General features: G+C 40.3%; 1 protein-coding gene across 3 annotated transcripts in view; it reads right to left on the bottom strand.

The window, feature by feature from the left end:
* Nucleotides 1-14,665, bottom strand: part of GALNT7 (polypeptide N-acetylgalactosaminyltransferase 7) — a 70,848-nt gene that overhangs the window by 42,731 nt on the left and 13,452 nt on the right. Inside the window, exon 1 of one of the 3 annotated variants that reach the window (XM_077177321.1) lies at nt 2,881-3,302. The exons of the other annotated variants lie outside the window; for them this stretch is intronic. Coding sequence (XP_077033436.1) covers nt 2,881-2,892 — 12 coding nt within the window. The 5' untranslated portion in view covers nt 2,893-3,302. Of the gene's footprint in view, nt 1-2,880; nt 3,303-14,665 lie in introns of those variants that run through there. 3 annotated transcript variants of the gene reach the window in all.

Below are 14,665 nucleotides of genomic sequence, written 5' to 3'. Positions count from 1 at the left end.
TATTTGACTGAAGCATAACACTTCTGAAAGAAATTTGTTTTGCTGCTGTCAGAACTGACTTATCCTTTATTAGGATAACATTAGGATCCTAACATTTATTAGGATTACATTTAGCCTCATGCTATGCATAGCCTCCACTGCTATGCACAATTTGCATTATAATGCATTTATCTGTAGTTCCCTTCTAGGCACTAAATATATCCTATATTTGCTGGCATGGAAAAATATTTCATAAAACAAGGAAATTAAATACACAGGCACACTCATTGACCCCATTCCTCCAATATCTCTGCTCAGAGGACAAATCAGATAGAAAGCATTTGTTGTGGGTTAACCCCTGCATGCAGCTCAGCATGACACTGCTCACTCCTTCCTCCCTAACCCTGGACACAAATCTAAAACACAGCAATCATATAGGATGCTATGAAAAAAATGAACTTAATCTCAGGATTTTAAGGACATTAAAAAAAAAACAGAAGAGGAACTAGCAGTGCTTAGGTGCATGGTCATTTCTTCACAGATAAATGAGACAAGGATTTTCCAAATACTGTCTGGAAAAAAAGCAAAGTCAAACCACAATCAGAGAACTACTTCAGTCACCATAAAAACCACAATGCCTTAGAGTCAGGAGCTTCTAGGGCTTCCTCTCTCTTTTATGAATTATGACCCACACCCCCTTTTAAAGGAAAAAAAATTAATGGTATATTAAAAAAAATAAAAAATTAATCACTGTTCCTCACTGATTACAAGTTTGGCTCAGGCAAAAGTAGTCATACAATAACAGCTAAACCAGAAGGCATGTGTATAAAAAAAAGATAAAGCACAACAACCTTCCTAAAGTGGCAAAAAAAAAAAGGTCTGAAAATTATTTTAAAAGCTTTGAAGGAGATAGTAACAGCAAAGTGAAGGGAGAGCTCAGAAGAAGTGAGCAGAACATGCATCTGAATACAGCTCTTCTAGGTTGTCCAAAAATAAGGGGAGAGAAGCAAAACCTATGAATTCTCTCACATCTGATGACAAATAACAAAACCAACAAAACCTCATTACATCTTTATAAAAAGGACACATAATACAGAAAAAAGCTTTTTCCACAGACCATTATTTTTTCCCATAGGGTTGGACTTAGGATTCCCTGCCAGCTTCCTAGATCCACTTTGGTGCATGCTTCTTTATTTTTTAAATGTTTTTTTCACTCCTTAGGGTAATATGTATGAGTAACTGCAATGGGTGTTTCTGAAACAGTGACGTGATATAAATAAAGTCACTATCCTACTTGGAAATAAAAAAAAAGGGAGCTATTCATTGTCATTTTACTTTACAAATTGGGTGCCTTATTGCAGAAGACAGGAATGCAGTTGAAGGTACAGAAAACATAACTGTTTCCCTTTGAAAACATGCCTATAAATTATACAAAGTAAAAGGAAAGACCATGAGAGGTCTTAATAAGGCTGCAAGATCAGTCATCTGGTGGGGGGCTGGAGCTGTAGCTGGCAATAAAACTGCCAATGTGAAAGTTGCATGATCTGCTTTTCTTCAGTAACTAGTTCAAGACTGGCAACTCCCTAAAACTCTCTATTAAATAATGTCTGAAAAAAAAAATGATTTTAGAAAAGTTGATTTGCTTCAGAATAAATAAAATAAGCGATGATTTCCTCAACACAGTTGTCTGACTCTCAAAGGCTTCCATCCCATAAGACTTCACACCTCCCACCCCTAACATGGTGGCCTCCATTCAAGCAAGCAGAAATTACACCCACTACAGCTGGTCCTGCAGACCAAAAGCACACACAAATGGAAAAACAAGGATAAAGATCAACAGCACTTCTGCTGTCACTTAAAAAAACCCAAACAAAACTATAACTTTTTGCACAAAACAGTCTGTTTAAGCTCCACATGCAGCATTGCTTCTAAATCATATTTTGCTAAATTTTCCATCAAACAATTTTGTCACAAGACGACCCTGCTGACTCAAATTGAGGCTGAAGTTGGACTGTGAGAGTTCCTACGTCAGATATGAGCAATGACATTCAAGCCATCTGGCTTGAAAGGGCCATTTGCTCTCCCAGTGCCTGGGCAAAACAGCCTCTATCCTGCTATGACTCCTCTCAGTGCATTTCAGAGTGATGGAATGCTACTTACATGCTCAGTAGCTCCTACGACTTTTAAATCTTGTGGAAAATTAGAATAGATCATTTATGAGAACTCCAGAAACACAGAGATAAGTACAATTTGACACCAAGTTAGACAAAACTTTTGAAGTTTAAAAATGCATGTTTGTAAAACTAAGAGATGGCTAAATCCCTCCATTGCATGCTTTGTGCAACCCAAGTGAGAAACCATGCTGTTGATGGCGTTTGCCACCAGCAGTTTCAGGAAAATAGAATTCTGTAAGTTATATTTTTATGTTCACTGTCACCCTCAATTTGGACATATACTGACAATACAAAAGTCCATTACACCGTAAGTGCTACCTCTCCATGGTAGATTTCTGCCCCCTTAAATATCCTAGGGGAAACAGAACAAACTTAAACAAGATCAATTCATATCTACCATCCTGGAATAAATTTTGGTACATAGAACTACCACGACTATACAGCTTTGAACCACAAACACACTGTAGTGATGGCTTCTTTGAAGAGCAAGCCATCTAACCCTACAAGACAACAACCACATCTGTTATTTTTTGGAGTCTTCAGCACAAACTTGGTCAGAAACCACTTATGAATCACAAAGTCCAAACAAATAAAAAAAAATTGATGATATAAACAATCAAGCATTACACTATATGCATATTTACACATATATATAAAATATATAAAAATATATTAAAATATATATAAATATCAATATATTAAAAATATATATAAATGTTCTCCTCACTAAAAAATACATAACACTGAAGTGTGAATGAGGTGCAAGAGCCACAGGCAGCTTTGGAGAAATGAGTATTGAGCAGTACTTTTATACCGATGTGTTCTGTACTCCCACTTATATCTGAGGTGGCAAATAAAAGATTGTGGGTGGGATTTTATTTCTTCTTTTTTTGAAATTTAATTAAAAGAAAAGCAGAGCAACTTCCTCCTTCAACCTGTTTCCTAGATTTCACAGCATCTATCAAGCTGATTGACACGTGATACACTACTCATTGCCCTGCACTATCCTTTATCCAACTTGTTATTTTTCTTTTAGATCCCAAGTAGCTCTTGGAGAGGAAACAGTTTTGCCAGGAATAGATACCTGTAATAGAGCTGCTAGTCATCAGCACTGAGAGAAATCCCTTTCCCACTCACTCCTTATGTCCTATGTGATAAGGCAGAACAGGACAACCACTAGTAAATATAACTTCTGCAGTACAGAACTTACTGAGCTTTCAGTGGATATCAGCAGACCACAGCCATTAATATTGACTCAGACCACTGAGAGAATGGTAAAGTAGCAGCACTTTTGAGACCCCAAATTACCTGTGCTAGCCAAGACAAAACAATTTAGTGGGGAGTAAGATCAACAAGTTTATTCTATTTCACAGCTGACATTTCTGAGATAGGAGAGCATTGCTTGTGGAAAAGCGGCATGTCCAAAAATAAGAAGGGCACATAGTAAAGGAGAGGAACTGTTTGTAGAGATGTGAATTTGGTAACAGCTCAATGTTCTGCTGTAATGAAGGAGTTTGACAGAATTTAGCATTCAAGTTCCAATTGCATTAATCCACATGAGCCTCTGTATCACAGATTCCTATTAATAGATAAAAACAACCTCTTGTTATCTAGTAATGAGTCTAAAAATTAACAATATTCACTAACATCTAAGGCCATCTCTGCTGGTGTTTGAACCTGTGAGGTCAAGAAAGACAGTGTGGAAGATAAGGCTTAATTCATCAACTTTATTTCATTTTTCAAATGATTGCTCCAAAAGTTCCCTGGGCAAAAAGACCCACTAGCTCTTCCTGTCCTCTTGGATGTCATCTACTTTGTCACAGCACAAGCATTTATCTAGGACAGTGACTTCAGGCTAGTGCTGCATACTGCCATGCTCTGCAGCCAGCACTTCACAAGGTCATTCACAAGGCACAGGAACTGCTATTAAGCTATGGAAGCCCTCAGATAACAATCCCCATGGAAGTAGGAACAATACTTTTTTCAGTCAAAATAACCTGATTCCCAGGTTGTTTACCTAACAGAAGGAACATAATCAATCCTGAGTTTGAGCTGTTTACTTGCAGAATATCTTGTTTAAAGACATGCCCAAATTTGGATGTCACTATGATACCCATCTAAGCATCCCATTTAAATGAAATTGTTCTGTTGTGACATTATCTCTCACTTGCAAGGGGAGCTAAGGATACTTCTGTCATCCTCTTTGGCCTTGCTGTGTATGTATCATTAAAAACTCATGCAAAGTAATGCAATCCTGCCACAACTGCTCTTTCAACTTGCACTGCTTTACCCCCTGTCCCTGCTCCTCACTCCATCTTCCAATGACACTACTCTCCCAGAACTTACTGCTGGATATGTCTCTCTTGGAGTCTGGATCTTCTACAAATGCAATTGTGACATTCATGTACTTCTGGTCCAGAGCAAGTCCCTTTACTTTGGGAAGTTCAGATACCTCCATTGAAAGCAGATACTAACCAGAGAGCTGGCCAGAGTGCTTGTGCTAGATTCAGTCTCATAAAAATGCTGCCATTGGTCACCCAAAACTTGCAAGCTTCACTCTCTCACCTTCAGGGAGATTTCAGAGTACAAGGAATGACAGATAGAATGTGGCCTGTACCTTACCTATGTTACAAGATGCCTTCTGAGGAGAGGTGCAGTACTCCTCGAAATGACAAGCAGTTTCACAACTAGACTCTGCCTGACTGAAAGCAAGTAAAAATAAAGACACTGAGTGCCTCAGAACAAATTACTGTAAAAAATAGCAGTCCTAATGTCCTCATCTTCACTAGCACTCAGTGCTTGGGGAATATTGAACCAGCTCTTAAACCTACCAATCTCCTTCCTGATTGCTTGAGATACAACTCTCACTCAGCTTTTACACATCCCATCCTGCCATTCCTGGTCCTGTCACACCACCCCTGGTCCCATCTGTAGTTCAACAGTCACAGTGTGCTAAAGAAGGCCGACAGAGATCCATTTCACTCAAAGCCCCCACTTATGCCCAAGAACTTTGCAGAGCAATCACAGTCTTATGGAACGGTTTGGATTGAAAGGGGACCTTGAAGACCACCTAGTTCCAGGCCCCCTGCCATGGGCAGGGGCACTTTCCACTAGACCAGGTTGCCTGGAACTACATCCAACTTGGCCTTGAATACCTCCAGGGATGGGGTGTCCACAACTTCCCTGGACATCTGTTCCAGTGTCTCACTGCTTTCACAGGAAAGACTTTTTTCCTAATATCTGCTCTAAACCCACTCTCTTTGTACCTCTCAGTGCACCTCTCCATGTGGCTATGGAGAGTACCATGTAATCTGGATAGCAATTAATAGATAGATTAAACCAGAAAGTCTAAGATAAATACCTGAATAAACTGATATCAAAGAAATCTGTGCTTGATTTTGTAACTTAAGGCTAATTTTGAAGCAAGCAAAATAGTCTCTTATCATTAAGATTACAATCACTTCCAAGTAAAAGAAATATTCTTAAACTAAATTGTAAATGAAGCTGCTGCATTACCTAAGGGGATGTATTTCAGTCTCTCCCATGCTCTAGAAATGAAAATATGTTGGCACTAGTAACCTGTGCAATAAAAAGAACACAAAACTCTATCTGCAGCTGCTTGCTGCAGAATAACAGAAAAGCTGTTAGAGGACCCTTGATAAGACAGAAGTATGATCCAAAGCCTCTTAAATCCTCTCCTTACAGACAACACACTAAAGATGACAGAAAAACTTTAAACTCAGAAGAGCAAGAATTTATTACAAGTTTATTACAACTAGACCAATCACCATTTTCAGTAGAAGAAAGCTGAAGCAATCACAGAAACACAGAACGGCTTGGGTTGGAAGGAACCTTAAAGATCTCTCAGTTCCACCCCCCCTGCCACAGGGCCCCCTCCTACTAGACCAGATTGCTCACAGCCCCATCCAACCTGGCCTTGATCAAGTATGACAGAACATAAAGAAGCATAAGAGCAAGAATCTCCCCACACACCACATCTTTTCAGGTGTGGCTTTGCTCCTTGCTAATTAAATGGCTGCTTTGTTGCATCCCAGTGCAATTTGTTTGGTCCCCAAGGAACCAGAGACCACAAGAGACCTGCATGCACCGACCCTGGCTCTCTTCTTGACACAAACTGAGGAAAGACAAATACTGTACATCACACAAGGTAAGTCAGCTTCGGTTAAGCACTTAAGAGTGATCTAATAAACCACCAGCTGACCCAGTGACTGCAGAACTGTCTGCCACCAAGCTTTTCAAACACCCATAGCCTTCCTTCCTTCTCTGCCTAACAGATAAATACATTTCTATATACTGCAGCCTACATTGTCATTAGTATGTATTTAGCATGGTAGCTCAACTACAAACTTCTGTAGAGTATCACCCACATTAATTCATTCTTAAACAGAGACTGCAGTGACTCAGAGCTCCAAGCCAAGAAAAAAGCACCTGTTAGTTATATTTACCCTCAAATACACCATATGGGTTACTACACCATCGATGAGACACCACACAATTAAAAAAACCCAACAAACTAATTTGTATGCCAGCTGACTAATTTCATGCTAAATCCAGCCATTTGACATTTTAGTGTATTTTAGTTGTTCAGAATGCTGTTATGATAACAGCCAAGCCCCATGAAGAGGCTGAAGAGAAGGAGAGACCAAGCCCTGGGGTACAGCTTTTCTACTGCAGCACCAGGGAGAAAATCTGTTCCAGGTAAGCAAAGCCCATCAGACTCTGACCCATCTTTCCAAGATAAAGTCTAGTTCCTTGTCTAGTCTTGAGAGCAGAGACACTGAGGACCCAATCAATTCCAGTTTTCCTTCTTTTCCTGATGCCACTCTCCACATCAAATCTCAGGAGATGTCAAGTTGCATCTACACACAGAAAGGTCAACACTTATTGCCTAGAAAGTTAAACCTTTTTTTCACTGAAAAATGTAATGAAAATAATTCTTTTTCAACTCCTCAACCTGGAGGGTGCCTTGCTGCACAAGAGGATCAGCAGGGTGACTTGCTGCTGAACCTGATGTGCCAGCAGCTGTAGGTATCACAGGAGGAGTAAAGCAGCAGAAGAACAAGGCATTTCTGAAAAACAAGTGCATGAAACTGGCTTCTAGGGACACAGCCAGAACAATGTTTAAACAGATGAAGGCTATGGGAAATCTCCAAATACTCAGAATTCTGGTCAATCTAATCAATATCATCACCGCTCATTTCTGTAAACATTTACTGCTATGTACTTAGTTCAAATGCCACTTTCTGGTCCCCTTCTCATTTCTCTGAAATTTCCAGTTTTGTTTACAATGCTGTGATGAGGATGATGCCATTGCTTACCCTATTTGAGAAGGGCAGAAGGTGAAGGTAAGAAATTTCTCCAACTCTTTCTTGCAGGCAAAAGATAAATATCAGGAAATCTCTTCTGAAAATTGGACTGCAGAAATGATGGCACAAAATGCAGGGTGTTCCTATCCTGTCTCCCTCCTCCAAGTGATTAGGAGTGCCACATTTGCCCAGGGCTATGTGGCTTGGAGCAATAGAATCAGATTTTGAAAACAATGTTTAGTCAGAAGCATACTTAAGCTGTAGCAAATTGCTTGACAATACTTTGAATAACTAACACCTTTTTGGCCTATGATGCAAGAGAAAAAAGGGAAACATATCATAATTAGACAACTGTCCACAACTTTTCTTTGTTAGAGGGATTTTAAGAATGCTTAACTGGAAAAATTATGAGTATTAAGAACAAAATGGACAATTGCATCATCTCTATGCTGAGCTGACTGTAAGATGTAAAAGGGCCTCCAGATTTCAGTTCTTCATGACTCCTGGAGTATTTCTTACCCTCTTTGTTAAAAAAATGAAGAGGGTAAGAATGAAATTTTTAAACTGTCTTTGCATTGCAATGAGAGGCTAGCAAAAGAGGACTTTTTTTAGTAATGTAGATCTGCAACTTTATTGATTAATAAAAATTAAGAGGAAAAATAGCCTGAATACCCGGAAATAGTGTTGTATTGATGTCTTAGCCATGCAGTATATGCTGATCCATGTAGTCTAACTCTTTCTACTGTATTATTCTACTGATGCCACTGTTTACACTGTCAAGTGCTTGGCAAACAATTCCTGCAGTTTTTGCAACCAAATGGAAGAAAGACAAAGCAGACATGAGAAGGGAATAGTTTGCAGCAATATTGCCACAATCCAGAACACCAACACCCCTCTCACTTGGATGTTTTCTCTGGTGATTTCTCATTTCACTCCTGTGCTCTGGATCCTCAGCAGCACCACCTTTTCTGCCCTGCCCAGCAGCTGGTCTCAGCCAGTACCACACTCACACTCAGTGCTTTGCTACAATTGCTGAGAACTTCATTCCACAGTGCTTAATAGCTCAGCAATAACAAACATCTCCTTCCCATCCCAAAAACCTCCTTCATCCTTTTTTCCTGGGAAGCTGTGCCCTCCAAGGTGAAAAGGCTTAAAACACAGCATCACTCAAGAGCTTCAATACAAGATTTGTTCTCATCACTACATTGCAACATTAAATGAAGCTTGTGACCTTTCTAGTTGAGTCATTGTTCCTTCCATGTTCTGTTTCACTCTAGGAATATCCTTCATTTTATGCATATGTTTCAATGAGATCTTAAAAATAGAACTCATGTTTATTCATATGGATATTAGAAATTTTTAAGAATTTCTAAGATCTCCTCTGTCCAGCTTCATTTTCTTCCAAAAAGCAAAAATTATTTTTCTTTTCCTGTGTAGCACTATTACACAGTGGACTAGGAAGTAGCAAGGCTTTTAATTTTACCAAGACCAAGCCCATTTTATGAATGTTCTCTGTAAATTGAAGAAAGAAATAGATAAAACCGTTTCTTTTGGACTGAAACAATCAACATTTAAGTAATTAAGTTTTAAGCTGCAGAGATAAGCAGGTAAAAACAAGCTGTGCTGGTTTTGGCTGGGGTGGAGTTAATTCTCTTCCCAGTGGCTGGCATGGGCTGTGTTTTGGGTTTGTGCTGAACACAGGGCTGATAATGGGGAGATGTTTTTGTTATTTCTGAGCAGGGGTTGCACAGAGCCAAGGCCTTTTCTGCTTTTCATCCTGCCATGCTGGGGAGGAGACAGCCAGGACAGGTGACCCAAACTGAGCACAGGGATATTCCAGACCATGTGGCATCATGCTCAGTTTGTAAAGTAGGGGGAAGAAGAAGGAAGGAGAGGAACATTTGGAGTGATGGTGTTTGTCTTCCCAAGTTACTGTGGTGGGGCCCTGCTCTCCTGGAGATGGCTGAGCAGCTGCCTGCCCATGGGAAGCAGTGAATTCATTCCTGTTTTGCTTTGCTTGTGTGCTCAGCTTTTGCTTTCTATATTGAACTGTCTTCATCTCAGCCTGTGAGTTTTCTCACTTTTACTGATCCAATTCTCTCCCTGATCCCACTGGCGGGGGAGAGGGGGAGCAGCTGCCTGGGGCTTGGCTGCTGACTGAGCTTAAACCACAAGACAAGCATTCACTTTGAATTAAAAGAGTTACAATACATAATCCATAACTTTACTATAGATAAAATCCAACTTCTATTATTTTTCAGAAAAAACTCAGAAAGAAACAAGAACTATCATCAATTGTCATGTTCCAAGTGGCTGAGGCCAGCTTCTCTGGCTCCCCAGGCATCAGCAATGAACACTGCACTGGTTCAAGCCTGTGGAGGAACTTCATTCTTGTTTCTCAATCATCTGGGACAGATGGATATTTAAAAATCATGCATTTCTTTTATATAACTCAGCAAGTAAATGACATTCACAATACAATAAATCCATCACTAATGGACACACTTGATCAAGGGATGCACTTTTCTGTGCTGTATCTTGTCTGCCTAAATTTTTAAAGAGAGATATGTCAATCTCATTTCATATTTCTTGCTATTAGGAGCAAACTGCACGATTAGATTTTCATTTATCTTGAAATATTGTAACCATTCTCAAGCTTTACCACAGTCTACTTCTGTCTTTTTTTAAATTGCTTTTTAGAATTTGATCAACCCTACCATTTTGAAAGCTTCTTCAATGAAACAGCCAGCTAAAGCCAAAAACTGCATTGTATGCAAATTATACACAGTCTAAAACCCACTTCTGCAAGTTTCATCTGAACTCCCAAAAGACTTCCAAAATTCAGAGTATTTATGTAATTACCTTGTGTACTGCTTGACTGTACAAGTGAAGGGAAATAACTTGTGATCAGTTGTGTTCTCTGCAATTTGATCTCATCTATCCTTGGCCTTTCATTCCTGGTCTTTCCTATGTAGGAGAATGTGTGTGGTGTTTGCCAATAAATTAGTTATAGTCTACTGAACCATTGAGGTAAGACAAGTTCTTATCTGCACCAAATACTTCAAAAAACCCAAAAATCAACACAGCACATGCATTTGAAGCATAAAAAGGAAAAAAAAACCAAACAAAAAACCCTGCAACAACACTAAACTAATAAAAAACCAATATATTGAACAGACAAATCAATCTTGGTAAATAGACTGCTCTTTCTGTGACACATACAGCTAGTGATATTGTTTGTTTTGCTGTGAGGTAAACACGATGAATATAAAAATCTATCTTACAGCCCTGCTTTAGAAACTACATAATGTGTTAGCACAGCTGGGGTATCTGCATCTTTTAGATAGCCAGCAAGAATGCTATAATATAATCCACAAACTTCCTAAATGGGCTCCACTAGACCAGCCTGTGCTTTCAGCTTTGCACATTTCTCTGCCTTGCCATGCAGAATCTTTTACTTGGAGCGTGGAAGCCACTGTGGGCACCTTGAGACCACAGGGCCAATCAGAAAGGTGGCCATGCTGCACCTGAACTTTAAGTAATGGACTGCCCTGATATTTCCTTTGCCAGTGCAGATGATCCATGCTGGTGCCACAATATAAACCTGAAGCTGTATGAGACTAATGATCAAAACATTACTCTCCAAATCAACACTGGGAACTGACATCCCACTGCCTTCTCCTAACATGGCACCAAGGATTAACTCCTAGCCCTGAGCAGCTTCTGAGGGACTTCCTTACATCCAGCAGATCCCAAAGAGACTTTTAACATGACCTTTGTGCTTCCAGCTCAGGTCCACTATGGCTGGCATTTCTGACCTCACACCTGGGGAAGATGCAAGTGAACAGCACTCTCCCATCTGCACTGACTCCCTAGCAATGGCACTGTAGCATTCCACTGCTCAAATTAATGGGTGTACAACACACACAAAGACATGAGGCTCCTTCTTGCTCAGAAAAAATGGAAGTCAGTTTTCTCAGCACAGTGCCTCTGTCTGCAGGATACTCTCAGCATCCAAACAGCATAGCAACAGGCATTTCTCTGCAGCAACACAATCTTTTCAATAAATGTTCACTTCTTGTTAGCACTTTTGTTATGAAATCTGAAGTTCTGGCAATTCAGACTCTCCATGTAAATACTGAGAATGGAACATTGGCTAAAAATTGATCTCAAAATGTCAGTGAGCCTTTCCTCAGGGTATAATCACCCCAGTAATGCTGTTTCCATCTGGAGTGACTTCCACAAGCCCTAGGCATGTGCATTACTTGTGGTTTTCAAACAGAGCTGCTAATAACTGCATTTATGAAAACTGTGCCCTTCACTTACTGCATCTTCCATAGAAGAGACATTACAAAGTCTACTTATGATCTATCCAGTTCATTAAAAGAGCGTTTCAATTGGAACACAGTTCACTCAATCAAGACCTTTACATGCTAGCCTTGCACTGCAACTTCTAACAAAGACAATTTTGTTAAAGCCTGTCAGAAAACTCAATTCAAAAGCTTTCTGCAGTCCCTGGGAAAGAGAGTCTGTTGTCTCTAGCACAGCAAAATCTGGCCTGTAGCTGGAAAATGAAGAGTCAGTAAGGCAGTTCATACTTTAGTCTGACTGGGGAGTGAGACAGTGCCTCCCAGGAGGAGGAACTGCAAAAGAAGAAAATTGTCAGTATTGCAATCTCCAATATAGAAGAGAAACTACATACATCAGGCATCAAATACCACAGAAGGATGAACTGGCAAATGTACCAGGACAGGTCAGTAAACAGTACAGAATTGTTTACTGTATATCAAAACAGAATCAGCAAAAGAAACCAAAATCCACAAGGATGATACTCTAATCAAAACACACACACACACACACACAAAATCCACTGTGCTTTGCTACTGTTCAATAAACTGCAAAATTCTTATATAGAAAATGGTAAAGGAAAAGTAATATAAAAGAGCTTCTTCTGTAAGAGACCCTAATTCCCATGGTTGTCAACCATGCCAGTATTATTGCTGTCAATAATCAGTCACCTTTTGGGATGATGTGCTTTCTTTTGAGAAGTTATTACACACAAATGACAAGAGCACAACATAAGAGGCATATTTAAGACTGCCATATGTAAGTTATCCAAATAAACATTTTCTCAATACATTACTTTATCATCCGATACAGACTTGGACAAATATTGTAAGTTAAGATAGAAAAAAACAGATTGATTCACTCTTGCACTAAATAGTTCCAGTAAATTATATAAATAAAGCAAAACGAACAAACAATGCAAAAATTCCATCACAATCTGAAAATTTTCACTTTTCAATTCACTTCAATTAAAAAAGTAACAGCTTAAAAATAAGGTACTAGGCACCTTTCCATTTTTAATAATTTCAACAGAACATGAAGAGCATAAGTCTATGCATTAGCTGTTGCTTCAGACATAGTGTTTTACCTAGATATAGCATATTTTCCTTTTGTTTAGTATAGCACTTCCAGTTCTGTAATTCCTGACAGTATGGCAACTGCAGATTTGTAAGGGATGTCAGATTTATATAAGATGTGGCAAAGGAAAAAAAAAAACAAAAAACACTTGCCCACTCTTCCTACAGAGTAAAGAGGCTCAAAGCTAACTTTCCCATTTGATTTAAAAAGCAAAGTTTGGAAGGCTTCTGAATGTCAACACTGAGGCATTAGAGGGAATGTTTATCTTCTCATCACTGCAGATATACAGCAAAACCTGAAGGGGATATTTTCCATCTCTGCTGCAATGAGAACTGTGGAACAGCAGAAATATGAATTACAAAGATGCACCTAGTTCTTGCAGACGATTTATGAAAACTGTATTTTTTAGCTGCTGCAGATGAGCTGCCTTTAAATTTTTGTTTTTACTAATTTGTTTTGGATTTAAAACTGTCTGATAGGTACTGGATATTTCAGGCTGATGCTATGGAGGGGGATGGCTACATTTTTGCAGTTTACTTCCATACCATGCATTTTTGTCCTGTCTGCATGCCAGTGTGAGCACCTTGACACCCTTTGCAGGCTGAGCTGGATCAAGGACTCCCCACAGACAGCTGCATGAGCACACCAAATGGATTTGGCATCCATGAGCAGGGCAAACAGCAGCTCTGAGCTAGCTCAAAACAGGAGTGGGGCAGGGGGGAAGCTGCTGGAAGCAGGGGGTAGCTGAAAACCAGAGTGCCTGGGAGGAGCAAAACACAGAGAACCCTGCTGCCTGCCCAGCTGTCCACAGCCATGACCTGTGCACAGGTACACAGGGGGCTCGGGGCTGCCTGTCCTCAGAGCCCTCTCAGCACCCCTGAGGGACACCAGGGACAGCAAGTACATGCAGAGTGGCAGCTGCCTCACTTGGGAGGGTTGGTTCTTCTGTACCTTTAAAACAAGACTACACAACTCCAACACCACACTGAGTCCAGAGGAGGGCCAGAGGGATGGAGCATCTCTCCTATGAAGGCAGGCTGAGACACTTGGGGCTGTTCAGCCTGGAAAAGAGAAGGACTTGGGATGGCCTTAGAGCAGCCTTCCAGTACCTGAAGGCACCTACAGGAGACAGGGAGAGGGACTCCTTACGAGGACAAGAGAATGGCTTCAAACTGAGGGAGGGTCAGTTTAAATTAGATGTGGGGAATGAATTCTTTACTGCAAGGGTGAAGAGGCACTGGCCTCAGAGAAGCTGTGGATGCCCCATCCCTGGAAGAGTTGAAGGCCAGGTTGGATGGGGCTTTGAGCAAACTGGTCCTGTGGAAGGTGTCCTTTCCCATGGCAGATGATTTTTAAAGTCACTTCCAATCCAAACCATTCTATGGCCCTTGTGAACAAAACAAACACCAACAAACCTTCCCCACCAAGTTATTCCCTTTAAACATTCTCCTCTTTCGGAGGAGACCCAATTGCTGTGCTGAGAAAGCAGAGGCAGGAAAGGCAGCACACTTATGTCCCTAATGCATTCATGGTCAGATACTCATGGTGTATTAAGAACATCAGAAAAAAACCCAGCAGAATTGCCGAGCTGAGTGGTTCATTGAGCCACCACACCCAAATCCTGTATCAGAAATAATCCAACTGGAAATAATCCAAGTAGGAGAAGCCCACAACAGCAAAACAGATGGAGTGGTCTGGGTGAGGGGTGCTGCTCCTCTTCCCCAGGAGCCTATGAGCTCTCCCAGGGATTCCTTGGGTATT

Source organism: Agelaius phoeniceus, chromosome 4, assembly GCF_051311805.1.
Source record: "Agelaius phoeniceus isolate bAgePho1 chromosome 4, bAgePho1.hap1, whole genome shotgun sequence".
In the NCBI taxonomy this organism is placed as follows: domain Eukaryota; kingdom Metazoa; phylum Chordata; class Aves; order Passeriformes; family Icteridae; genus Agelaius; species Agelaius phoeniceus.
Note: the sequence above shows the minus strand (reverse complement) of the source record. Positions and strands in the feature narration are given on the sequence as shown.